Source organism: Prunus mume, linkage group LG7 (genome assembly GCF_029339155.1).
Source record: "Prunus mume cultivar Tortuosa linkage group LG7, ASM2933915v1, whole genome shotgun sequence".
Taxonomy (NCBI): domain Eukaryota; kingdom Viridiplantae; phylum Streptophyta; class Magnoliopsida; order Rosales; family Rosaceae; genus Prunus; species Prunus mume.
This window is the reverse complement of record NC_142704.1, coordinates 17,941,414-17,964,244: the sequence shown is the minus strand read 5'-3', so window position 1 is coordinate 17,964,244 and position 22,831 is coordinate 17,941,414. Positions and strand designations below refer to the sequence as shown.

Sequence of the window (22,831 nt, the reverse complement as noted above, 5' to 3'; positions counted from 1 at the left end):
CACCACCATGCTTCTCAACCCAAACCACCATGCTTCACGATCCCAAATGCCGATTTGACTACCAACTTGCCCCGGTCAGGCTCCACCACGCAGGTCTTGTCAGCCTCGAATGTCCCTCCAGGACTCCTATAAATACTAAGCTCAGGACTACATTCAAAAGGTTCAAACACCAAACCAAAAGCCTCCCATGAAGCAAGTTATATTTTCCTGTAATGCACTTTCAATACCTTTATTTGTTTTCTTAGGAGTAGTGGTAGATTGTAAGGAAGATCCATTCATCAATATATCATATGACCCTTGATTTTCAAAGCGCCGGAGCATCATCTCTATTATCGCCTCACTCACCCCATATATCATACGACCGCCGCTCTCTGAGCAACGCCCGAGCACCGCCTAAAACCGTCACCAACACCACCACTAAATGGCCTTGTAGCTCAGGCCGTGAACCTGACGGTCGAGATTAGTTCATCTCTCGGCCACGATCATTTGATTAGGAGTCGAACGCAAAACAAGCGCAACATTTAAACCATCTTCTACCCGAACCTCATCATCATCTCGACGCAAGGTAAACCGTGCTGGCACGCCCGTGCACAACCGCACTACATCCAAAAGAAGGACGCCACGTGTTGACGCACATCCCCTGGCTCTGGAGCACCAGGCCGTGAGATTCGCGAGCACCAGGCCGTGAGATTCGCTACAAACCAACAGAAGTTGTTAGAGAGATTTCCTCTTCTCAATCAAAACTGATTTTCATTACACACGCTTGGGCCAAAATTATGCACGCCACCCATTTTCATCGAGAGGCCCATGAACTAAACATTTGGGCTTTCATCTAAAATCAAGAAGAAAACCAAGACACCGGAAAAGCCTGCACCTTTTTGAGAAAATTATGAATGTAGCCATGATCTGGAAGGAATAAAATACCATTATTGGCAATTGAAAACCGATACACACAGTTTTGGATAAAATCCCACTTCGAGAAAATCTCCCACTTGGCCTCTATCCCAAAAAGGCAAAAACAGCTGATCTTTTTTCACAAAAAGCCCCCACGTGACTACCTGACTTTGAAAAAGTCAAAATTTTAAACTAGTCACAAAAGAATTGACAGGGAATTAATGAAGGCAGGTCTTAAACAAGCAGATGTCTCCAGTTTTTTCAGTCAAAAGAAGATCAAAATCCCTTTCTATGTAATTATACAACAAGACAAGCATTATTTCCAAGGGATAAGCAGACTACATTTTCTAAAGAGATAAGTAGGGTGCAGGGAGTTGTTCATCTGGAAAATCAAACTAACGATCACGGCAGGTTGAACCCTTGCAAAGAGCAATTAGAAGTTGAAAAGGGATTAGGCTTTCTTTCAAAAAAACAGAGAAAGAACTGACTGTTGATAGCTTTTTGACAGAATAGATAAAAATCCTCTTTTCCTTGACATATAAAATAAAAGATCTTGTCTTTAGGAAATCTACCGCCCATTATTAAAAGATTAGAAATCTCACTCTAGCATTTCCTCTAAATCTGAGATAAGGTGAACATATCAAACGACAGCCAAAAAATCAATCAAAGACAAAAACTTAAAATGATCACTTGATCTCAAAAACCTTTAAAGCACCAAAGCAACCAAAAGCTCATTCAGCTACAGAAAAACAAGTAAGTTTATAATCCAGAATCTCTAACTTCAATTCGCCAGAGAAATAATCATTCAAAGCGAGATTTCTCTCGTTACAAATTTGGTTCAAAGATAAGCCAAATTAAGCAGAGTTCGGTTTTTACAAATATGAAAACCTAAAAAATTTATGAAGAGCCTTGATCAAGGAATGTACTACAATGCAATTCCACTCAAGAATCACCAAATCCACCATACGCCCTTCCAGATGAAGAGCTTCCAATTATGCCCATTCAAAGAGCCTTCCAGGGCTTGAAATAGATTAAAGCTCTGCCAAACTCGAACGTTGGTATCGATTTACAGCTGAAACTTGATAGTTGAAGGTGTTGATAGTCCAATCCAACACAGACACATCCAATCCACCTCGAATCAAAAGTAGCTATCCAGGCCAAAAATTGAAGTCCAATGCTCTTTTTGTCTTTTTTAGATTGGTCTTTCCCTTTCTAAGTCTTGTAAAAGGCAGTTCAACCTGAAAAAGTTTACTTTCTTGTCATTTATTCTAGCCAAAACTACCAGTTTTGTAATGTGAAAAATTGTGAAGTCCTCACTAGTCTGAGGTAAAGAAAAGAACTTACTTGGGAAGATATTCCTCACCCAAATTCACAATCGTTTGTTTAGAAATCAGTAACTTGAGGCTCAAGTTATCTATTTTTAAGAAGTCTGCTAGGGTCTTTATTGCTAGCAGTAGCACGCTCGCACACAAAAGAAAGTTGACTTTTTGACCAGTCAACGGTTTTCAAGACAATGGGGAACTTTACCCTACCATCACAGGAACAAATCTAAAACGGGTGAACACAATCAAAAAGTGTAACTGAAGATCAGTTTTGATTCTTTGTAATTATAGTCTTTAATGTTGTTTATAACTTTTTGTAACAGTCAAACAAATCTCCTATATAGCTATACATTGTAAACATATTTGAATCAAGGGAAATCATTTTCTAACATAAGTGTTTCTTTTGCAAGAAATTTGGGCACATGAAGAGATTATGCAGAAGATATAAGAAATGGCTAGAAAAGAATTAGGGTAAAGGAACTGATAAACCAGATGCCACCAAGCAAGGAGAAAAATGATCATAGATCAAATATGCATTAAGTAGCTAGTATTTCAGTTGGTTTTGCTTTCCTTTTGAGCTAGTTTATGTAGTTTGCATTCTTTCCATAGCAAGGAAGTCAGAATCGTTCAATAGTATTGTAAAATCAAACATCAACTTGGAGTTTGATAAGTCTGTTTCAATATTCAGCAATAAAGTTTGGTAGACAAAGTTTTGATTTTGGCATATCAATTCAACTGCAAGTTTCTAAATAGCATTATCACAAACAGTGAAAGTGGTCATTAGTAAAGAAAACTTTTGACAATTTGGCACTCATAAAAGCAAGAATACAAAAACTTTTATGAAGCCTCCAGAATGATTGAAAGGGAAAAGTTTTCATTGACTAAACAATTTCATATTGGTAGTGTTGGAAATTATATATTATAATATTTAATTTTAATGTGTGAATGAAAACAGTTATTATGTTAAAATATGAAAAATCGCATAGCATACAAACTTGATACAATTCAATCAGAGAAGTTGCATCTTCCCTTTTGCATGGGTGGCGTCAATTAGTGAACAGCCACCATTGCTAATCCAAAAAGTCGCTTGGGTTCTATACAAACCTAAGCTATATGACATTCCAGAGGAGTTTTGATATGGAATTTTTCTCCACTCATGCTATGTTAGAGTATAATCTTTAAGTTTCTTTCCTAAGTGTCTTGAGAGTACAAATATATAATTAGTTTGTCAGAGACTTAAATTGAAGTGCTTCAATCTAGGATTATTGATTGTTGAATTCTGAGAGATAAACGCCTATAGAATTGCGAGCACAAGGGCAGGGGCGAAATATGTCTTTAGGGCATTAATTGCAATTCTTGCAAGCCTCAATCGCTAAAGTTGTCAGTATTTCTACACATTTGTGCTTGTTTTGTTGTATATTTTATGGTCACAATTTTGTTGAGAATTATTATAATCATATTTTATATTGTTTTGCCAACAGGTAGTTCATATTGGGAAAAGTTACGGGCACACAAAAGAGAAGTATTTAAGGGACTAAAAGGAAAAGTTTTGAGTTTACTGCAGAAAAAACAGTAAAGGAATACTTAACACAGACATAAATGAGAAGTTTTGTTTTACGAAATGATCAAAGATGTTTTAACAAGACTGGTGTTTCAGAACTCAGAAGAAACTGTTCACGCCAACTACACATATTGGTATTTCTCTCTCTCGTACAGAATCAACAAGAAAAGAAGCACTACTATGGACAAATTGCAGTAGACTAAGTATGTTTGAAGTAAAATAAGAGGATCACACAAAAGAAATTTGAGAATGCAATAAGTAATGGAGACACTACTACATTTTCCACTTTGCGCGACGCAGCACTTTCGTCGCGCAAAGAATCGTTTCATCGCTCAAATATCGAGCAACAAAAATTCGTCGCTCATATACCGTCGCGCAAAGATCGTGAAGATAGACTTTGCGCGACTAATTTTTTCCATTCGTCATGCAAAATATAGCAACGGATGCGTTCGTCGTGCAAACTATTTACGGATGATAGAGCCCTTGGGCTCAGAATAATATGCGTGACAAAAACGTTTGTGTTGGCGAAAATGATGCTCGATGAAAGGAGTTAGTGTCGTAAACATTTGCGCGATGAAAACTAGCCATCGCGCATTGCGTCTCACAAGATATTGCGTGACCCAGCCTGCGCGCGATTTAAACGGGTTGGTGTCGTAAATTCGTGCGACGACAAGGACCCGTCGGGCGATTTGTCTCACATAGGATTGTGCGACGAGATTTAATGCGCGACAACGCTTTTGATCGTGCACTTAACTTTCGCGAGACGAAAGTTTTTGTCGCGCTAAGGAGAATATGTCCTGGCGCCTCGAGAGTCCGATCCAAGGTTTCACAAGATTCAAACCTCGCATCATGTGGAGGATCCATGCACTTGAGCGAGTATCGGGAGGAAGTCGGGAGGCGGACTCCTAAAGAACCAACTGGCTCTTCTCCATCATCGTTGTCTGTTTAACATAACATAAAACATTAATTAAAATATTCATATAATAACTATGAAACTTGAATGTGTAATATCATAATTAAGATTAAAGACTACTTACATGAAGGGACTCAGCCAACTCATTCCTAGGGCGAACCTAAACGTCGCCAAAGACGTCAATCTCGAGGAATTTGGACCCCCCTAAAGTGAACAATTCCAAAAAAATGTTTGCATGAAAAAAACCAAGTAATATTATTAATAATATGTTAAAAATTAAATAAAAAAACAGCTTTATTATTTCCCGTTGTCGCTCCTCCATCCTATAGGAAAAGGGCCTAGAACCTGAATGGTGGAGAGGAGTCTTCTTCGCCCTATTGCCCGTATTTGCTTTGGCCTGCTTCTGCGATAAATAAAAAAACGTATTAGTTGAAATTTAAATGAAATATTAAAAATTAAACAAACATTAGTAAAAAACATGTAATAATTATTAACTAGCTATAAGAAATTACCAAAAAATCGGCCTCCTGAAAATGACCGCAGAGCCACTCCCAATTATCTTCCCGCCCCTCAAGCTCCTTCGGGCAACCCTTGAAGAGCAACCTGCGGATCATCATATGTCTAAAAATGGTGGTGCAGGTCGCTCTTCCACTGCTTATGCCTCTCAGCAAAGAGTCTATTGATGTACGCCAACATCTCGTCGTCAAGGTCCTCCAAATTGTAGTTCATCTGCAATAAATTCATTACATACATGAAGTATTAAAAATATATAAAATGTGAAGGGAAAACAATTCAAAAGTAAGAAACATACCGACAGTTGGGAGCGTACCGCTATCCGCACCTCGTCAGGCATGGCCTTCCAAGACTTCCATTTCATCAGGCAATGGGTCCGAACGATGTGACCAATGTCGTGGGCCAATGAGCTATGCTGGTCCGCCGTTGGTGCAACCCGATGCCGCTTGTCGATCCGATGTTGATATGATCGTTGATCACTCGGGTAACCTTTACCGCCTTCAATCGGCGACAAGGTCAACGGGTGTGCTTCTTGGCTGCAAAGAAATATAAATGTAACGTTAAATAACAAATCATACTAAAATCTTGGTCTGAAACAGCCGGAGTTGAAGGAAATATTTACCGTTGTGACTCACGCACTAGCAGCGGAGGTCGGCGGTGTCGGTCATGTTGGGGAGGTGACGCCGCTGGCGCTAACAGCTACGCCATCGACGACTCGATGACGCGCGGTGCATGGGGACCCGGGACAAACCGCCATGGCGTGCACATATGCCGAGCAGGCACCGACGTCGTAGGTCGGGAGGAAACTCGATGCGGCGTCACCGCCTTACGACTTCGATAAGGTCTGACATCTGCAAAACTGAACAAGCATTCAAAGTTAAAACCTCCTTGGCCAAAAAATTATTTAAAAAATTAAAAATAAAAACCTCAATAACTAATGAATAACAAATTCAATATATATTCAATCACCAAAATACCAATAACTCACTCTCTCATCTCTCTTCCCCCAACTCAAAAAAATGCTACAATAATTCAAACACCAAAACTAAAACAGCATGTGAAAACAGCAAAAAAATCACATTGAAACACATAATTCAAACCACCACAATAACTATCACTCTCAATTTTTTCAATTGAAACATAAAACCCTAAACCAACCATCAGACTAAGCAATCTCAACAGTTAACAAAATAAATACATAAATTGAAACAAAAACAAAAAAAAATTCACACGACTAAGCAATTTCAACAGTTAACAAAATAAATACATAAATTCAAACATAAAAAAAAAAAATCACCCGAATATATTTAAAATTGAAAAAAAAATACAAAATAAAACCCTAACCAAGCATCAGACTAAGCAATTTCAAAACTTAACTAAATAAATACATAAATTCAAAAGAAAAAAAAAAATCACCCGAATATATTTAAAATTGAAAATAAAACAAAATAAAACCCTAACAAAAAAAATACAAAATAAAACCCTAACCAAGCATCATCAGACTAAGCAATTTCAACACTTAAGTAAATAAATACATAAATTCAAACAGAAAAAAAAAAAAAATGACCCGAATATATTTAAAATTGACAACAACAACAAAAAAAAAAAAAAAAAAAAAAAAACCAAGCATCACACTAAGCAATTTCAACACTGAACTAAATCATTCACATAAATTCAAACAGAAAACAAAATAAACCCGAATATATTTAAAATTGAAAAAAAAACAATGGGAGATTATACGTCATGAGATAGTTCTTTGCTTTGAGAGGGAGGGTGGTGTGACCGCAATGGGGCTTTGGGTTGAGAGAGCAGAACGAATTTGGGGTCGAGAGGAGGAAAGGAAACGAGAGAGCGCGACGCGACTTATGGAGGCTTGGGAGGCGCGAAGTTTGGAGGGAATTTCGGCGAAGGGTGGTCTTGGGGCTAGTGGCGGAGGTATGGAGGCTGCGAAGGACGGAGGAATAAAGACGGAGAGGGAAAGTGTCGCGTTTTCAGAAAAATATTGGGAAGTTTGCGACGACGAAAAAGGCGTCGCGTAAGCTTTTTTTTAACTTGCGCGATGAAAAATTTACGTCGCGCAAACAAAAAAATTTAACTTTGCGCGACGAAAACAAAATTATCCGTTCTATGGTTTGATATCGTAATCGAGCCGGACCGCCAAAATTTCACCACGCTGAGCGACTTAATTAATGCGTCGACAAAGCTTTGCGACGTAAAAGTTTTGGGGTCGTGCAAAGTTAAAAATTATAACCTTGCACGACAAAAATATATTAATCCGTCATGCAAAGAGTTTTCTATAAGCGGGATTAAAACCGCCAATATTTTCTGAACATTCGCGACAAAAACATCTTCATGCGTCGCGCAAAGTCCCCAAAACCCAGGAACCCTAAACCCTAAACCCTAAACAACAATTTAATATATTTGCGCGACGAAAAAATGCATCTGCCAGAATTTTGTGCGATTTAAAAATATTTCCATCGCGCAAGAAACCTCATTGCGGGACAACAGTATGCGTCGCGCAAGGTGTTTCTTTTATCACCGTTAAAAAGTTTTGTTCTGTTACTAGATGTCCGAATGTCTATTTGTTTTGATTGTTGGGGTATACGATCTCACAGTACGTACAAACACGTTTGACGGTTGGATCGTTGAAATTAGTTTCGTATGATGCATATGTCATCGAAACAATACATTATCTAACAATGAAGAGTTTATTTATACTTTCGTTTAATTTAACGTAAGATTGTGTCGTATTCACCAATGTAAACCTTTGAAATTGAAGATCAGATTCAGTCATTGTATTCATATAGGGTGACGGAGTGTACTTGTAAAAAATCATCGCAATCGGAGTTAAAATAACCGTTAACTCGTGATTTGTCGTTTATAACCATTGAAAAGTTTTGTGTTGTTTGTAGGTCTATGAATGTTTTTATTTTTTGCTATTTTTGAGGTATATGATCTAGCAGCATATTGATGAGTCGATTTTATATTATATATTTAATCATATTCTTAGTATATTTTGGTTAATATTTTGGAAGAATTTTGATACTTTGAATTATATTTCCAATATAGGACTTTCGACTCTCTCTGGAGCAAAACATAATCAAATGGACGAATTCTGGAGTAATTCCAGTTGGAGGACGTACGTGAGTCACTTAGCTTGATCGTATCAAAATATCAGACTTTTACACTAAGCGATGATTTCCTGGTGAATAAATGAAGGAGCGATGTGCAGTGCTGGAATAGTGACGTTTTGGGCTTATATTGCGTTTTTGGAGCCCAAGATGACCTCGGATGGGTTCGTGGCCTTCTGGAGAAGTGTTCGGAATATTTTTATCTTTAAAACGAGCTATCTTGGGCCAGATTTGGAGGAGATTTGAGACCAAAACGTGGCTGGGCAGATTTGGGCAGATTCTCCTAATCCAATTTGGACTTTATTTCCTAGTCTTATTTTATTTTAACTTAGTTTCCTTGTGGGGATTGGGTAGCTAGGTTTTAGGAGGTATTTAAGCTTCTTTACACTGCAATTTAGGCACCTCCTTTTAGAACTTCTTTTTGGCTTTTGGAGCAATTGCTAGGGTTTTGGATTTTCGCTACTTTCAGGTGTTTTCATTCTTACTCATTCGAATGATATTTTCTTGGATTTCAATTATGATTATGTGTAACTAATTCCTTTTGCTAGGGCGAGGCCGTAAGCCTTAGCATGAATATGTAGTTTTATTAATTTGCTTATGAATGGATGCATGTTTGCTTTGAATTATTAATCACTGTGTTTAAAACTATCTATCTATTTTAATGACTGATCACCATTAGGATATGTAGACAAGTAATTTGATGCAATTTCTGTTGGAACATCACCCTGAAATTGAGGAGGGCTTCTTGTGATTAGTAATTGTAAGTTCACTTAAGGCGAACATCACGCTCTTAAGGGTTGCATGGTTTTTCAAAGGGTTTTCACAAAGCTTAATGAGTCTTGCATGTTTATATTTGATCCGAACATCACAGACGGATTGCATGTTAGATATACGTTTTCGCTTGAACATCACAAGGAAAATATGCATTAGGAAAACCTAACCTTCAAAGCATATATGTGGAAATTCATAAGTAATTGATAGAATTGCATAGGATTGCGACGGTGTTTGCTAAACCCTAGTTTTCTCTAAATTGTTAGTCTTTAAAAAGAAATCATTTTTCTTTTTTGCTGTTATTATTTCCCAACTTTCAGATTTCTCTTACTGTTAGTTTAATCTTTTTCAAATTCATAAACTTCAAATCTTTGATAAAATCTATTTTAGTTATTAATTAATAGTTAGTTTAATTACAGATTAGTCAAACAATCTTTGGGGACAACGACCTTGCATGAGCATTTATACTACAATTACCTTGTATTCTTGCAAGTATTTTCAGTGATTTTAACCCTGTTTGCGCAGGTACTAAAAATCCTATCACATATACAAACACGTCTCACGGTTGGATCATTGAGACTCGTTTCTTAGAATGCGTATGCCATAAAAACAATATATAATATATCATATATAAATACTAAAACTTTACGCGATTTAAAAGAGTTCTCTTCGTCGCAAGGTGTAAACATGGGTTTGCTTGCGATGAACAGTGCCGTCTTTGTCGCGCAAAGTGCAAACACTTGACTTTTTATTCTCCCAAATATCCCGATTGTTGCTCGACGAAGAGGACCTTTTTCGTCGCGCAAAGTGTACGGGTGTGTGCAACGAAAAGGTGCCCTTCTTCGTCGCGCAAAGTGTAAACACGGACTTTTATTCTTCCAAATAATGAACGATTTTTGCGAGACGAATAGGTGAACTTCTTCGTCTCTCAAAGTGTAAACCCTGAGACTTTGTTATCTGAGATATGCCCGAGTGTTGCGCGACGAAGAGGTGCCCTTCGTCGTCGCGCAAAGTGTAAACACGGGTTTGCGCGACGAAAAGGTGCTCTTCTTCGTCATGCAAAGTGTAAACGCCGGACTTTTATTTTTCAAATAATGAACGACTTTTGCGCGACGAATAGGTGCACGTCTTCGTCGCGCAAAAACTTGTAAACCTATATTAGTCAAGATTTTAAGGATGGAGAAATGGAAAAAATTTGGACGGAGGGTGAAATTTTTTTTTCTTTATGCATTTTTATTTGTTAACTCTAATGTTATTTTTTCCCTTTATTTATTTCTCAAGACTTTATGAAAAATATATTATAAACTACTTTTCACATGTTACGTATTCATTATCCATTATTGACAATTTTATATTAGGATGAGTGTGCATAGCTGAGTAAATGTTATTACTTTATTTACTTATATTGGATTCACTGTAGTATGAAAATAGTTCAACCTAATTAATGGATTACATTAGGGTTACATAATGTGTACGTTACATTAGGATTATGGAATCTGTACGTTACATTAGAGTTACATTAAGATTATGGTAATTGTATGTCATATTAAGATAACTATAGAAGAATGATTATACTACATTGTAGGTAGAGTTCATTCACCGGCTTATCATACTACATTGTAGGTATGTTATATTAAGATAAGTATGGAATGTGTAAAACCAACTTTTTTTTATATATAAAAAAAGTAAAAGAAATTATTGCCAAAAACGTCATGACTTTAGGATTTAAATGAAGGTAATGGAAAACTTGTATTTATAGGATTTAAATGAATGTATAGCTCATTTTTATGTCGTAATTAAATTAAAATGGTATGAAATATTTAACTAAAATCATTGAGAAGCTTACGATTTGTAGAATGAGAAAATAAAACGATATACCGTCGCTATCATGGAAAGTCGCAAATAAATTACATTATTTACATGGCATGTCTCAAATAAATTACATTATTCATCATCTGAACTATAATAATCTTCGTTACCGTCGCTATCATCACTTTCGGTCTCCCAATCCTCCTCCTCCTCCTCTTCATCCTCCTCGTTCTCCATAAGTACATCATCGTTGTTGTTTAGGCCCACGGTTGGATCGTATCGTGGAAGATCACCGAGGTCAATTGTAATTGACTGAATCAGTATTTCTCTTGAAGACACTCCTTCAAGCTGAAACGGTTCTTGTATAACATTTGAATCTAGAAGTGTTTGTGCAACATTTTTCATGGAAGATTCCAAACGTTCGTCAACAACGTCGACGTCATTGTCAGATGGGTCTAGTTCTGGTATAGCATACACATTCCTCTGATCCATCTACTGAACAACTTTCCAACTGTGTCCGGCTTTAGGGTTATCTAGATACACAATCTGTTTTGTCATGTTTGCCAAAATGTAAGGGTCGTCATCATACCAAGTTCTGTTAATGTTCACAGATAGTAACCCATGGTCGATTTTAACACTTCCCTACCTATTCGGGTTCGTATCAAACCATCGACACTTAAACATGATTACTTGGTATCGATCCTTGTAAAGCAATTGCACGACAGTTGTGAGTTTGCCATAGAAATCAATGTCCGTACTTTCACCTCCACTTGGGATATGGACACCGCTGTTTTGCGTACACAACTTGTCATCTCTTGCAGTCCCCAAAAATTTGATGCCGTTAACATTGCAACCCGAGAATAATTCAATGCTAATTGGGCCAAATGCCAAGTTATATAACTCTTCACTGTAAATGGGGGAATTCTCTGATTTCAACTTATTCACCTAATATTATACAAAAAAATTCACATGTTAGTTTGAGAAGCATAAATACTACAATATATATGTCAAATACAAAACACTTATGACTTACATATTCCAAAAACCATAGTGGAAACAATTCACGGTGTTTCTTGGAATACAATTGTGATGGATGTTCTCACTTCATCATCTCTTCATGCTCATCCAAAAGTACCGGATTATCTCATCACAATTGTTCAGTACGAACCAATGGGCCACCTCCATGTCATTTTTGGAAAACGCCTATCCTCGTACATGGCTCTCCAAAGGGTCATGCGCTTTGGCCGAAAGCAGAAAGTTTTGCATTTCTCACACCTCCGTCATTATTGTACTGAGGACGATTGAAAGCCGTCCACATCTTTTAAATACATTTCACAGAAAGTAAGCGCCTTGTATTGAACCCAAGCTCTATAATTGATCCTTCGGCTTCATTCTTTGCGTACGCTTTTTCAGCTTTCCGAGAAGCTTGCGAAAATAACCGATACTATGCAAATTAGCAAGTAGCAAGCATATGATAATTATGCATACACAAATATGGAATGATTATATACCTTTCTATTGGATACATCCAATGGTAGTTGATTGGACCAGCAAGCAATGCCTCTTCTGGCAAGTGAACCATCACGTGAATCATACTTGTGAAGAAAGCTGGAGGGAATATCATCTCAAACTTGCATAGGACTTGGACAATGTCATGGCACAACTGATAAATGTCTGTCCTTGCAACATTTTTGCCGACAGTTGGGAAAAAAATCTGGATAACAATACGATTGGCTTGACTATATCATCCGGCAATAAGTGTCAAATCCCCACAGGAAGGAGGTGTTGCATAAAGACATGGCAGCCATGGCTCTTTAGTCCAGTAAATCTACCCCCGTCACAACATTCACGCAACGTGCATGATATTAGAAGCATACCACAGAAATTTTACAATGGATACAAACTTGAGAAACACTTTTTTGTTATTCGGTTTCATGAAAAAAAATGCAAGATCCCTTCTAGCTTTATGACTATCCCTTTTCATCCATAAACCCCTTTGTATGCCCATTTTTTCCAAAAGCAGACGAGCTTTGATCGTGTCCTTTGTCTTCCCCTCAATATCTAGAATTGTTCCCATCAATGTGTCAAAGACATTTTTCTCAACATGCATAACGTCGAGATTGTGCCTCAAAGTTAGTTTTGACCAATATGGAAGCTCAAAAAGCATAGGCTTGTGCGTCCAATTCATATGTGTAGTAGGTCTGGTCCGACTAACTGTTTTCCCGAATGGAGCAAAATCCAAAAGGTTAAGCTGCTCTAAGATCTCATCCCCGGACCACTTTCTAGGTCTTAGGCCATGCTCTTTCTTCCAGTCGAACTCTTTATCCTTTTCCCGCCACCCGTGGTCCCATGGCAACCATCTCCGATGACTAAGGTAACAAACTTTTCCGGCATGCCAAATAGAAGTCACATCTTCCTTGCATATAGGGCATGCCATATAACCCTTCGTGCTCCACCTAGAAACCATTGCATATGCAGAAAAATCATTCACATTCCACATAACTGCTACCCGCAAAGTGAACATCTTCCCAGTGGATTTATCATATGTACGCACACTGTTTGTCCATAAATCCTTGAGCTCATCAACCAACGGCCGTAAGTAAATTATATGGGAATACAAAAATTGGCCAAATGCTGTGGTGTTGGTTTAGAACCCCGTACGGATTGAATCCGTCAGTGGCAAGTCCCAATCTAACATTTCAGGGAACAGCAGCAAGCTCAGGGAACGTTCGATCGAACTCTTTCCATACTTCCCTATTTGCAGGATGCCGCATCACATCGTCATCTACCCGTTTTTCCTTATGCCATCTCATATCTGTAGCAGTATGTGTCGACATATACAATTGCTGCAACCTAGGTTTCAAGGGCAGATAACGCATGACTTTTTGTGGAATCTTAGTCATTCTATTCTGAGATGTTGTTTTGAACCTCGACTCATTGCATATAGGGCATGTATCCAATGTTTCATACTCTTTGTAGAATAACATGCAATTGTTTTTGCAAGCATGAATTTTTTCATAACCCAATCCAAGACCATTCAACACCTTCTGCGCATGTCGGTGGTCTTTCGGCAAACAATTGTCTGTCGGAAGCATTCTCTTAAAAACCTCTAAAAAGTAATCAAAACACAGGTTCGACATACGATACTTTATTTTTCTATACATTAGCTCCACAATGGCCGTGAGAACAGAAAAGTTCTTGCACCCCGGGTATAACTCTTGGTTGGCATTTTGTACAGTTTTTCATACTGTTCGAAGTATACACTTTCCATTGATGTAGGCACGTCATCTTCCCCCTCCTGATTGCTACTTTGTCGATGCAAATGGAAAAGCATCATTTAGAATATCCATGACTTGTTCATTATGATCCACAATAGGTTCAACATTCTCTACTCTTGTGGCCCTTGAAAACGAAGCAATGCCTAATTGTTCCCCGTGATAGGTCCCAGTGCTATATGTCTCAATCATTCCATTCCTTACCAAATGAAATTGAACATTTTCAATTGTCTCCCACAATGTGTTGTTACACCTCCGATAAGGACAACGGATTCTAGTTGCACCCGGGTTGTGTGCCCGTGAAAAGGCAATAAAATCCTCGATTCCATCCAAATATTCATCTGCACACCTATTCGGGTTCTGTATTCACCTTATACTCATAATTCCTGGAACCACAATCACAATACAACAATCATGTTGTATTCGTACAAAATCATAATGTCACCTTATGCCTCCGGTAAGGGCCCTATCCCATTCGAGAATGCATAGTCATATCACATAATTTACGGTTACATGAGATTAGATTTTGACGTGGATGAATTTCGGTAGCATCTCGACACAGTTCTTTAGGTGTACCGTAGGTATAAAATACCTACGTACCACCCGAAGAACGTATCGAGATGACATCGAAATCTCCACAATTGAAACCTAATATCTTGTAGTCGTAAATTACGTGACACGACTATGCATTCCCAAACTATCCAAATAATGGGACAATTCAAGAATTAATTGGACCGCAGTCACGCTTTAGCATCCATGCTAGAAATCCAACTAACCACGAACGGGAAACTAAGTTTGACTTAAAAAAAATGTACAAAGTTAATTTCAATTAACTTCGTACATCAACGTGCATAAATTTAACAACATAATATAAATATAATTTCACAAAACAATTTAAGCATAATGTAATTAATTTTATATTTTTAAATTATAAAACGACGAAAATACCTTATCAATCGTTCTCTAGTATTCGCTAATCACATATAATATCCCTATAGACAACGAAATTAATGGTGTCGTATAAATTTACAATAAAACTTTTACAGTAACGACAAAAAATACATACCCACCAAACGCAGCAGAAGCAAAGGCAGTTCAACTCATACACGAAATGAAATTGACGAGGGAAGTTTGCTGAAATCATTTGAGAGAGAGGGAGAGGCAAGCTGCAATTTTTTTTGCAGTTTGCCCTTGCAATGGCTGAAACCGATGAAGTAAAGGATTTAGGTTTGCGCGACGAATACAAATTCGTCGCGCTAAACAAAATAGTCGTCACGCAAAAGCATAACAATTTAGGGACAAAAATTTCATCACAGTTGTGCGAAATTGTCGCGCAATTAATCATTTCGTCGCGCCAGGTTTTGCTGACATCGATTTTTGCGCAACGATAAGAATATTTTTCGCCTCTCAAATATTCGTCGCGCCAAGTCATCCTGTCGTTGCTAAATATGTCATTGCGCAAGATGTTGAAAGTTTTTTAATGCGACGAAAATTATTCGTCGTCATAGAGTAAGCACGACAAAATAACTTATCTCATCACGCAAGAATTTGGAGCCAAAAACTAAAACCTGTGTTTTTCTTCCCCTTTTTTTTTGCGCGACACCATTAACTTTTGTCGCATAAAGCAATCTTTTGCGACAACATTTGTTGTCGCAGTAAGGCTTCGGCGCCAAAAAGAAGGTTCCCGGTTTTTTCCCTACCTGCTATGCGATATATATTTTCATTGTGTAAGTGTTTTTGCGCGATTTAAATTTTGTCGCCGCCGATTTTGCGCTACGTGTAGTATGTTTTGTCGCAAGCAAAGTTTGTTTGCGCGATTTAATTTGTCTTCGTCGCTCAAATAGTGAAATGTAGTAGTGAGAGGAACGAGTCTCAGAATTATTGGTATTAACTCAGGAGGTGTAAAACTCATCAGTGAGTTCACAGAACCAAGGAAATTCGAAAGGTGGAACAAGAAAATTGGTGGACAAAAGTTTCACATAGCAACCAACATAGTGATAGCTCACTGGACCTTTTCATAATTTTGGTAGTCATCTTTGACCTACACCTGCACCGAATGAAAGTTAAAACTCTACTTTCTTGAATAAAGAAATAAGGAAATTTATGTTATTTATAGGTGTTTTCATTCAAGAAAGGGGAGAAGAGAGTTTTAAGAACAGTGGTTAAAGATTAAAGTAAAGTTCAAGATGCTGTAGAAATTTTGTTTATATTTATACAGGTATATGAGACTCAGTGGGAGGTATTGAGGCATTGATAAAGAAAAATGGTAGTGCGTATTACTCGTTTCAAGTGTAAAATATTGGAAATTGTACATTCTGATCGTGACTTCCGCAAACTGTCGGCAGCACCAATCGACAGCTTCCGAGTCATTGTCAACTTATGAAATCCGTCGAAGCTACTAAGACATGCCCAGATTAGTTAACATTGAAGACTTTTATGTAGCATCTTTTGACAAGAAGCAATCCAAGTTTACATGATGTTAGAAGGTTTACTTCAGGATTGTGCAATGAAAAGACAGATAGAGGACTACTGATTTTAACTAGAGGTTTGTATTGCATAAAGGTACTCAATAATCGTTAGAATTGGTAGTTTGTTTTGTATGTGAGATACTAGTTGATATTGATCCAATGAAGAACATGCACTAGACAGATTGAAAATACAAAAACAAGTTTTAAGGCCTAGATAACAAGGAAGCTCACTGGGTACAGGCAGCTTATTGGACAGCAAGAAGGAAATCACTAAGGAAATTGTACACAGGTGAATGGGTATAAATCCTATTTACAGAAGAATATTGCTAAGACTCTCTGAAGTTGATGTCTGATTATATGTTTGGTTTGGTGGTTGCACAACAAATCCATTTTTCGATATTACAGTCTGAGTTCATGTCATGATGCAAGATTACTTTGCATGCTACAAGACACAATGTTTTTATAACAGTATATTAGACTCAGTATCTATTCGGTTGTAGAATGATAGCAGTTAGTTTCTTGGATACAGTTTAGTGATCAATGAAAGCATTGCACAAGGTTATATATACAATTAGGACAAATTAGACAAGCACAAAGGCATTCCATCTAGAATAATAGCTTATTAAAGAATCCAACGCCAATATTAATTTGCCCAAGGTGATCCAACGCCAAAAATCCAATCTAAGATCAGCAAAAACTTCCAAACGTTAGTAGGATTGATATAGCTTATCAATCCCTGCACGTGCTGAACAAAGTACTTAGAATTTAATCCAATTTATGTTACAAAAACAGAGAAGAGAATAGCCGGAGTCATTTGGCATGCATACAATTATTCAAAAGAACAAATATCTAAAGACTTTCTAAAAGTGTCAAATCGAAGATTATCTAAAAGTTTTACAACAAGACATTTAAGATCCAAAGTTTCTGACACTCTTAAAGGTTAGTCTTTTAATATACGCAGCCCATATAGTTTACATCAATATCCCAAAATAAATACTGTTTTGACTCAGCATCCGTGGCTAGTTGTTTTTCAGCCACAAATATACCGGGCCATGTGTTTGGTGCCACAGATTAACAGTAAGTGTGTGGCTATTACATCAGCAATGGCCACCATTCAGATGAGGTGGCTGGGAAAACAGTGGCTACAACTCAATTTTCTATTTAAACAGGATGAGCTCGTGCCTTGCAAGGCCAGTCCGACCATTTGACACCTCTAAATGGATGGATGAATTACATTCGAACTTGGAGAACCAAGGCTAATTTTGGTTAATTATTGATCTGTGGCTGCCAACCAAAATCATAGATTGAAGAGTGAGTGATAATTTCTACAGTTTTAAAAATAAAATACAATAAAATGGATGAAAAAAAAAAAAAAAATTCAGGATCTATATGACCACAAAAGTAGGGTACGTTCCCTATTTTCTAGTTAGTGTTTGTTTGATGATATGTGGGGCTCAGAGTCAGTTATTTAATCATCTTGACATCGAATTTGTTGTTAATGGTGCTGGGTTTGACTCAGAAATAAAATGATAATGAATGATAGCATTGATGATCTCCCAGAGGTTTTATTGGTTGAAATCATTTGTCGACTTTCTTGTATCAAGTTTGTTTTTCAATGCAAGTGCGTGTCCAAGCGTTGGTGTGAACTCATCTCTAGTTCTCATTTTGTTGGGCAATATGTACGTCGCCAACGTGATTTGAAAACGCCCATTTTAGGTACAGTAGTTGTAGACAATGGAACATTCTTTCGGGTGGAAAACGAGGATGGTCTGATGATCGAGGATGGTCTGATGAGTTTGCAGCTACCTGTTATTTCAGAAGCCGCAGCAGAACAAAAATTATTTGTGGTAGGGGCGTGCAACGACTTAGTTTTGTGCTGCCCAAGCGAACTTGATCAACGTGATTATTACATTTGCAATCCATACACCAAGAAATGGGTTGCTCTTCCTCCCCCTCCTCGAATCCATAATTGGGTAAGCGTAGGGTTCATTTGTGATCCCTACTACAACTACAACCCATCTTCCTCCTTCGATGATGATGTTTCCATTAATGCTGAATATAGGTGGAGGGTTGTGCGACTACGTCAAGAGTTCTATGTGGACATCTTCTTTTCTGAGACCGGTGAATGGAGAGAGTCCGCTAATGTGGTATGTGGCCTACGAAATTATTTTGATATCATAACTGCTGGCGTTGCTTGCAATGGGAAGTTGTATTTTTCAGGTTCCGATCATGCATCCTCCTATATTCTGGAGTTGGATCCCTTCCAAGGTATCAGTAATATCAGTACTAGTAATGGTGATGGTGATGGCGATCATATTATTGTTGACAAATGTCGGTTCAGTCTGGCACCTCTTGATATGTCGTCTAAAGTGCGAGGAAATTCCCTTTCGATGTATCGGGTTCTTGGTGCATGTCGAGGGCATTTGCGGGTGACCGAGTTTGTGCTTGGTAATCATTTGAGTGTCTGGGAGTTGGATGCAGGCGATGATAATTTGAAATGGCGTTTGGTGGTCGACAAAGTTCCCTTCTTCGAGTTGGATTCCTCCTATTATGATGATGTTTCTTTGACGCCTCTAGATCAGTGTGCAAAATTTGCGATAGGTTTCCACCCGAGTATTGAGGATACCATCTACGTAGATGCTATGAAAATTATCAGGTGGAACTTTGGTGCAAGAATGTTTGAGTTTGTTCCAGAGATTCGAAGTCGGGCCATGCGTTGGAATCTCAATTTCATCCACCCATTTGTGCTCCCATGGTGGCCCACACCCGTTCCTAGCCTCTAAACTATTCTACTATAGCGAAAAGTGTGTAAAGCTCTAGCTCTGACTCTAGCTTTGATGCATGACCACCTTCTTCCATTCTCTGGTTACTGGCTCCTTTGGCTTTGGCTTGTGTTTTCCCTTGATTGATGTGTTCGTATTGGTGCTTTGAGGGTTTCGATTTTGGTGTAGTAGGTGATTATTGTGTGACTATCTTTGTATTTGCGCTGTTTTTTTTTTTTTTTTCATTGGTGTTTATGATATTTGGTAGTCAAACTCTCCATAGTCTTTATTGTTATATATGGGTGAGTGAATTTTGGGGAGAGCATGTCTTACTGCGAAAATAAGATGAATGTCAGATTTTTTTTACATAAGCGTAACAACAGTTGTTTAAAAAAAATATCCATAAAAATAATGTAATGTGTTATTGTAGGGGCTTTTTCGCTTCCGGCAAGCTACTACGCATTGGTGCCGTAAAGGGTAGATGGATGAAATTGCCCCTTGAGCCTAAGTTCGAAGATCAAGCCCCAAGAATGCTTCGAAAGGATAGTAGGGCCTTAGGAAACACCTTGGTTACCTTCACCAATGAAAATAACGACAGCTTACCATGTATAAATTTTCTAACTTGGCATGAGAAGCTTGTGGCATGGGAGTTTAGCACTGAAGAGAAAACTAAGTGTTCCTAGGGGAAAGATGGGGTATTAAAGTTGGAGAGAAAGGATTTTGCAGAGAGGTTTGGTTGAGCATGAGGAAAAAGAGAGAAAAATGTGGCTTGAGTGTTTTTTCGCAGCTTGACAGAGACTCGTCAAGTGTTAGAACAGCTTGCCAAGAGGGAAAACTAAGGAAAAAGGATGAGCTGAGCACGAAATTGTTGGGTTTTGGGAGTAAGAGAGGAAGCTTGCTCTCTGATGTGGTTTATGCTTGTTGGGTAAAAGAGGCCCCCTTTTATAGTCGCTGGAAGTGACATTTTCCAAGAAACCCTAATGGTTTCTATCCAATTTGGCTAAGTCTTTCCCTTTCTTTCTCCCATCATCCCTTCAATCATCCTATTTTGGTGAAATTTCCTCTGCCTATTTGCATAAAATCAAGGATATTGAAAGCCCTTTCCAGCAACCGCCTGTAACTCCCATTTTCGCTATTTCCTTCCTTTCCTTCCTTTTTTTATGGCCAGGTCTGATGAGCAAAAGAGAGTGGGTATGCTTGCTGGTTCAGGGTGATCTGCGCCCAATATCCCTTGGTCATTTGGAAGTTTTTGCTTGAAACTTGTTCCTCCCATGTGCTGGAGCTTCCTAGCAGCTTTTCAGACTTTCCTTCGTGGCTTTATTCTTCAGCCAAGTGCTGGAACTTTGCAACTCTTCTATTGTAATTGTATGAGCCAAGTTGATTTATTGAGTAAGTGGGCTTTCTTTATCAAATGTTTGGGCTTTTGGTTGAGTCAATAGACTATTTTGGTTGGGCTATTTTTCTTTGGAGTGATGAGCTATTCTTTTCTCTCTTGTGCTTACTCACATGTTTCGCCTAAGAAATGGGATTGAGTCTCCGAGGCCCTAAGCAACCCCGGGACTTTATTTCTCGCCCATCAATGGGCCTCATGACAATTTATTACCATCCATACCACAACTCACTCATGCAACGCATGGTTTGAGCCCATTTAAGCTTGTAGCGTGACATGTTGCTTATTTGCTTGGCCATGTGTGCAAAGCGATATGAAACTTTGGCTTGCTCAAATTGGATTTCTTCTTGATAAGGTATCACATTGGGCCGAGAACTTATTTGGGCCGAACCGTGGATTTTTTGGGCCTCAATAGTTATATTTTAGGTTGTAAGATAATCTAATGGGTAAGATTACAGGAAAATAATTTTAAATGCTTGCACTACACTATATAGTACTTATATTTGGTATGCCCCTTGCCCTCCCTCTCCACTTTTTCAAAGAATTCAATTAATAGATTATAGATTGTCATGCCCCAAAATCTGGACACGTGACAGCAACACGTACCTTGAAAATCCCAAAAACACCTAAGTCCCATGTGCTATAATTCCAAAATTCTCAATATACATTAAGCCCTTTTATCTAATTAAAATGGATTGGATCATAGTTTTCAATGGCACCAGAAAAGTAAATAAAACATTATATAACATTTTATTTGAAAGATAAACCAACCCCAGAGGTCATGGAATAGTACCAATAACCTAAGAAGCTATTTTAAAAAACAGATTATGAAATAAAACATCATCAACCCATCCATAATTCATTTTTATATAAAGGAAGGAGAAACATAACCAACATCAAAGAATAGAATTTAGGACTTGAGATTATGTGGAATAGGATCAATATTGTTGACAAGTCGGGAAGTTGCACCCAGATGTCACCCAGGGGTATAATCTACATCAAAAGTAGGGGAGTATCACATACGTTCATCTACCCAACAGTCATGACCATGTTTAAAATTAAATAGCAAACACGAACCATTTTCATTGGATCCAAAACCATTGGCATGCTCAGGAAATTTTCTGCAAACGTTTTTCGGTGCACCTGTGTCAGCTTATCTAATGACTGATTCTTATAGGCCAACTACCCCTACCAAAATCACAATTATATCCAACTCACCTCGTACGCTAGTGAGAGTGTCCATTTATCAGTTACACCTCATTGACTAAACCTCGCACGTAGGATATTGCTAAAGCCGGGCCGCGTAACCCCTTTGGAGGTTAGGAGATCAAAACTCAGGGTGCCTTCAAATTTTCCTTGCTTGGGCAACTAATTCCTAGTCCAACATTCAAACATGTTACTAAAAATTCTTATTTTCAATTTAGTCCTTATACTTATTCTTATCTTTAATTGCACTTTGATCCTTATACTTATCAATAATTTCCAGTATTTGCACTTTGGCCCTTATACTTTCTCCAAATTACATTTTAGTCGTCATACTTTTTTATAATTGTAAATAGATCCTTGAAGTCTCAAGTAATTGCAATATAGTCCATGTACTTTATGAAAATCCCAAAATCATCTCAAAGTCCTTGAATTTCCATTCATGATCAAAAAACGGTAAGTTTCACGGTACGGTATGGTTTGAAAATGTGCGAGTTCTTTTACGTCTTTTCTTTTTCCGCCTTCATGCTTTAATATGGTCATAAAAGTCTTTTCCTTTTCCTTTTCCGTCTTTTCTTTTTCTTTCTTTTTTTGGGTCTGAGATTTACAATTGAGGTTTATAATAGGGATTTGTAATTCGGGCTTATCAGTTTATCAGTTTTCTAAAAATTTCATTTTGTATTAATCTGAAACTCTTCATCTCCTTCTCCTTATTTCAACAGATTTTGTTGCCTCGCTTTTTTCTACCAAATTTAAGTTTTGTGCGTGTATATTCCTTCCGAAGCCCTCATATACTCTCACCCTAACCCCAAATCCAAA

The 22,831-nt window shown here is 37.9% G+C and overlaps 1 protein-coding gene and 1 pseudogene across 1 annotated transcript; one reads left to right on the top strand and one right to left on the bottom strand.

The window, feature by feature from the left end:
• Positions 1–4,682: 4,682 nt before the first annotated feature.
• On the bottom strand, positions 4,683–11,406 carry LOC148915638 (uncharacterized; annotated as a pseudogene).
• A 6,783-nt stretch (positions 11,407–18,189) lies between these two features.
• On the top strand, positions 18,190–19,440 carry LOC148915637 (F-box protein At5g49610-like). Its single transcript, XM_089041969.1, has one exon. It carries the CDS (start codon positions 18,190–18,192, stop codon positions 19,438–19,440), a length of 1,251 nt encoding a protein of 416 aa, XP_088898095.1.
• Positions 19,441–22,831: the final 3,391 nt, after the last annotated feature.

What these genes read in the sequence shown, in the direction of transcription:
- LOC148915637 (XM_089041969.1), top strand. Translation starts at nt 18,190, where the DNA reads ATGAATGATAGCATTGATGATCTCCCAGAGGTTTTATTGGTTGAAATC.